Genomic DNA, 5,052 nt, shown 5'->3' with positions numbered 1-5,052 from the left:
CGGGGGGCTGCAGACCCACCACACTCGACCACTCCAGGAGAAGCGCCTCCCGCGACAGACCCAGGGGCCCAAGTCGGAGCGAAGAGGCACCAGTAGCCGCCCACACAGGTAGGAAAGGGAGGAGGGAGAAAGGGGAGGAGAGCCAGGGTGTGAGGGAGGGAAACGGGCACAGCTCAGCACCGCCCTCCCGACCTGTCAGGCCCCCCAAGGGCCGAGTCGGCTCCTACCCCGCTGCTCCAGGCAGTCCACAACTTTCCTAGGGACACTTCCCAACTTCGCCCCTTCTCGCACTTTCCCTCCATTCCAGATTGCGTTGAAAAGACTCTAGCCATCTCAGGGACTAGGACCACCCCACAGGAAGCGGCGGGGTGGGGGGCGGGAGACACCCCCCATGGGAATTCCAGCTCCAAAGGGAGGAAGCAACTGAACTAAGGGAAAAGAGAGGGCTGGCGCCTTCCTCCGTGAGAGATCAGCCTTCACTCCTCGCGTGGCAGGGAGCAGTGAAAGGACGCGGGGATGGTGTCACCATGCCTTTTGGATTTAGAGACAAAATGCACAGGGCGCTCACAGCTGCTAGCTGCGACAGCCGGCAAGGAACGCGCCTGGGGAATTCTTCGGGCAATCCAGTTACCCAGAGAAAGAGGATTGGGGGCGGGGGGCGGGGCGGAATTCAGCTCCCTTCTCCAGCCCTCCGATTTACCTAGATCGGATGAAGCCGACGGACGTGTCCAACCCGAAGGCATTCATCTAGTTAGCGCATCTCCATTGGCCCTTCTAGCTGTACATTTATGGAACAGTGATAGGAATTCTGGTCAGTTTTTCTAGCTTCCTCCAACGATCTGAACTTGCCCCTCTTCCGGTGTATAAAGAAAGGGCCTGTGGACACGTTTACTTAAAATAATATCGTCAATCTAAGATAATTCAACTCCAATAACTCAGGGGGGCAGGGAGAAAGAAAGCTCGGCTCCCTCCTGAAGTCTGGGTCGTAGATCTTATAAAGAGGGCCGGAGGCCACAAGCCTTCACCTCGCCGGGCCCTTGAACTCCATCCCCTTCATTACCCAGTTACCCAGCCTGGCTCCCGAACCACGGGAGGAAACAAAGTAATTCCACTAAAGTGTGCAACTGAAGGGTACTCAGCGGGAAGGCAGGTCACGGAACATCTCCGAGGAGCTAGGAGGCTAGGTGGTCTCCCGGCCCTTCCCAGAGAGCGGAGGGCCCGGGGCCCCAGCTCTGTTTCTGTCCGTGGAATCAGGGACCCGGGCAGCTGGTGGGCAGTGGGTGACAATACTTCACACTAACATAGGGGCTCCTTTTGCAGAACACTGACACCATGTGTGACGAAGACGAGACCACCGCCCTCGTGTGCGACAATGGCTCTGGCCTGGTGAAAGCCGGCTTTGCCGGAGATGATGCCCCCAGGGCAGTGTTCCCCTCTATCGTGGGCCGCCCCCGTCATCAGGTGAGACCTAGTACACCCAGCCCCCCCCCCCCCAGGGGTCGAGGTGTTGACAACCAGCCTTGGTTACAGAGGTTTGCAGTACCAACCCTGGAGGTTTTTCAAAGCGCTAGCATTCAGCCTGTGAGGGCACCGAATACTGAGGAAATAGCTCAGGAACTTAAATCGAGAGACGTGCGTTCGAATCCACCAGTTTGGGGCAGTTTCCACATCTGCAAAATGGGAGGTGGGGCGGTTAGGTGGAGCTGTTGGGAAGATCTGACTTCAAATTTGATCTCAGACACTTAGTAGCTAACTGTGTGACCCTGGGGAGGTCGCTTAACTCTTCCTCAGTTTCCTCATCTGTAAAATGATCTGAAGAAGGAAATGACAAACCACTCCAACCATTTTTACCAAAAGAATCCATGGGGCAGCTAGGTGGCGCAGTGGATAAAGCACCGGCCCTAGAGTCAGGAGGACATGAGTTCATATCAGACCTCAGACACCTAATAATAGCTGTGTGACCTTGGGCAAGTCACTTAACCCCATTGCCGTCAATAAATAAAATTTGGGGAAAAAAGGAAAAAAAGAAAATCCCTAAAAAGGTCGTGAAGAGTTGACCACTACTAAAAACAGCGGGGGGGGGGGGGGGCGACAAGCAATTATACTTGTGCTAAATAACCTAAAAGTGCTATGTAATTGTGAATTCTTTATTGCTTCACCTCAGGGTTTTTTTTCTTTTAATAAGACTGCTGCTAGACAGAAATGGCTCAAAGTTAGTGGGAACTTCCCTATCCCCAGGTCTGTCTGGTACACGGGATCGCTGTCGTTCTAAAGATTATTTTTGGAGCCTAATGCAATTTTTTGTCTCTCTCTTCTCTTCTTTGTTCGTGTGCCCTAGGGCGTCATGGTGGGCATGGGTCAGAAAGATTCCTACGTAGGCGACGAGGCTCAGAGCAAAAGAGGTATCCTGACCCTGAAGTATCCCATTGAGCACGGTATTATCACCAACTGGGACGACATGGAAAAGATCTGGCATCACACCTTCTACAACGAGCTCCGAGTGGCCCCCGAGGAGCACCCCACGCTTCTCACTGAGGCCCCCCTCAACCCCAAGGCTAACCGCGAGAAGATGACCCAGATCATGTTTGAGACCTTCAACGTCCCCGCAATGTATGTGGCCATCCAGGCTGTGCTGTCCCTCTACGCCTCCGGCCGTACCACCGGTAAGAACCCTGGCCCCAACAGGCATGGACCTGGCCGGGAAGACACGACTCACTGGGTCTTCTGCTCCCTGCCTCGAGGCTCACAAAGTAACTATCGTCACTATACACATAGATCTTCACTACACACACACACACAAACACACACACACACACACATACACAAACTTTTTTTTTTTTTTTTTTTTAGCAAAACGACACCTAAAGTGGCTGCATAGAGCCATTTCCTGCACCCCATACCATTGCAGAGCAGCATTGCTAGCCTGCTTAGGGACACATCTTACCTTATTGCTTAGCAGCTTCCCACAATCACACTCACACCCCCAACCTTCCCACTCTCAGGGCCTGAGAGACATCCTGAGCTCTGCAGCGAAGCAAAACGTTCCTGCAATTTGCTAGATCTCTGCTGCGTTTGGGGTGTGTGCGTGTGTGTGCGGGACGCGCGTGGGGGGCTCGTGTATGTGCCCGCAGTAAATCCATGCCTTTTCTTTACTCAGGTCTCTCAGATCCTTTTCTGTCATCTTCCTCTCCCCTAGGCATCGTGCTGGACTCTGGCGATGGTGTCACACACAACGTGCCCATCTACGAAGGTTATGCCCTGCCCCACGCCATCATGCGTTTGGACCTGGCCGGTCGGGACCTCACTGACTACCTGATGAAGATCCTCACTGAGCGTGGCTACTCCTTCGTGACCACTGGTGAGCAGCCGTAGGCCCGCAGACACCGAGGGGAGGGAGATGGGGATCGGGAATAAGATGTGGGAGACAGCCTGGTCCTTGGAGTTAACCACAGGATTCCTTAACTGGCGCCTCCTGCTGCGGAGAGCGTCTCCCCTACTAAACAATAAGAAAAGACAAGTTTTGCAAAGGTTTAAGCCTAGCCTAAAGAGGAGTGTCCTCGCCCCCAAGCGTTTATACAAGCGTCAATAGGTCGGGGTTCTTAGGCAAGAGTGTGTCGGTGCGTTGCGAGCGCTCTCCCGGGTGTGCATTGTGTACACGTTCTCCAACTAATCCATCAGTGCATCGCTCCTTTCCTCTGCTCTACAGCTGAGCGTGAAATCGTGAGAGACATCAAGGAGAAGCTGTGCTATGTGGCCCTGGACTTCGAGAATGAAATGGCCACTGCGGCCTCCTCCTCTTCCTTGGAAAAAAGCTATGAGTTACCCGATGGTCAGGTCATCACTATTGGCAATGAGCGTTTCCGATGCCCCGAGACCCTCTTCCAGCCTTCTTTTATTGGTAAGAGGCTGTTCTGGGGCTTTTTCTACAATCTAATCTATGAGAAGCCTTTGGATCAAATGGCTCACTTTGATTTGTTTTGTGATTCTTCTTTTTAAAAATTCCTTCTCCTCCATCTTCCTATCCCCACCTCTCTTCCTTCTTCCCCTGTCTTCTCTTTGGTCCCAAGGGATGGAATCTGCTGGCATCCATGAGACCACTTACAACAGTATCATGAAGTGTGATATTGACATCAGGAAGGACCTGTACGCCAACAACGTCATGTCTGGTGGTACCACCATGTACCCTGGTATTGCTGACCGCATGCAGAAAGAAATCACCGCCCTTGCCCCCAGCACAATGAAGATCAAGGTAGAATCCTAATGGGCGGTGGGTAGGAAGCTAGTGGAGACTATCATTCTTATTTAGTTTTTTAATATCCAAATTCACTGAGGAATGATTTTTATCTATGACAAGGAGAAACTGCTGTAGTTCAATACTTCTCATCTACATAGCTTCTCCCTCTCACTTCAGGAATCTCTTTCAACCCATTCTTATTTTGTCTGATCATTGTAAATGTCATCTTTCTCTTCCAGATCATTGCCCCTCCTGAGAGGAAATACTCTGTCTGGATCGGTGGTTCTATTCTGGCTTCCCTGTCCACCTTCCAACAGATGTGGATTACCAAACAGGAGTACGATGAAGCTGGACCCTCCATTGTCCACCGCAAATGCTTCTAAACACGTTTACAAGATCAGTGTGCTCACTATTCTCAGGATGACGGATGTTGTTAAGTTGCAGGTGGTTGAGTTCTTGCAACAGCCAAATAACTATGGTATTAACATTTCTATTGTTGTTGCTGCAACCCCCCAATTGACACAACATTTGTAAAGTGTACATAAATTAATTTATATTACCTTGTTTGTTATTTTTAAATCAAAACCCTGAAGAAATGGAAAATTTCAAGAAGCATTAAATTCAGTCATTCTGTCAAGTCCCAAAAATATTGTCATTTTATTTACTTTGGGGGGAGGCGGGGAGAGTGTTGGGAGAAGGAAATAGTGTCCTTTCATTTCAGCTGGACAAGACACCCAACAATTTGCTTGCTTTAACAAATTTCATACTATTGAATAATCATGCCCAGTTATTAGAGCTGTAAGGTTTTCAAAACAATT

At 50.7% G+C, this 5,052-nt stretch overlaps 1 protein-coding gene across 1 annotated transcript; it reads left to right on the top strand.

Moving 5' to 3' along the window:
• On the top strand, positions 1 to 4,793 carry ACTA1 (actin alpha 1, skeletal muscle). The gene is made up of 7 exons (XM_074223027.1): positions 1 to 108; positions 1,321 to 1,461; positions 2,339 to 2,663; positions 3,197 to 3,358; positions 3,707 to 3,898; positions 4,068 to 4,249; positions 4,474 to 4,793. Exons 2-7 carry the CDS (start codon positions 1,333 to 1,335, stop codon positions 4,615 to 4,617), a joined length of 1,134 nt encoding a protein of 377 aa, XP_074079128.1. The 5' UTR covers positions 1 to 108; positions 1,321 to 1,332; the 3' UTR covers positions 4,618 to 4,793.
• Positions 4,794 to 5,052: the final 259 nt, after the last annotated feature.

Source organism: Macrotis lagotis, chromosome 2 (genome assembly GCF_037893015.1).
Source record: "Macrotis lagotis isolate mMagLag1 chromosome 2, bilby.v1.9.chrom.fasta, whole genome shotgun sequence".
Lineage (NCBI taxonomy): Eukaryota > Metazoa > Chordata > Mammalia > Peramelemorphia > Peramelidae > Macrotis > Macrotis lagotis.
The sequence above is the reverse complement of the archived record's forward strand: the minus strand, read 5'-3'. Positions and strand labels throughout refer to the sequence as shown.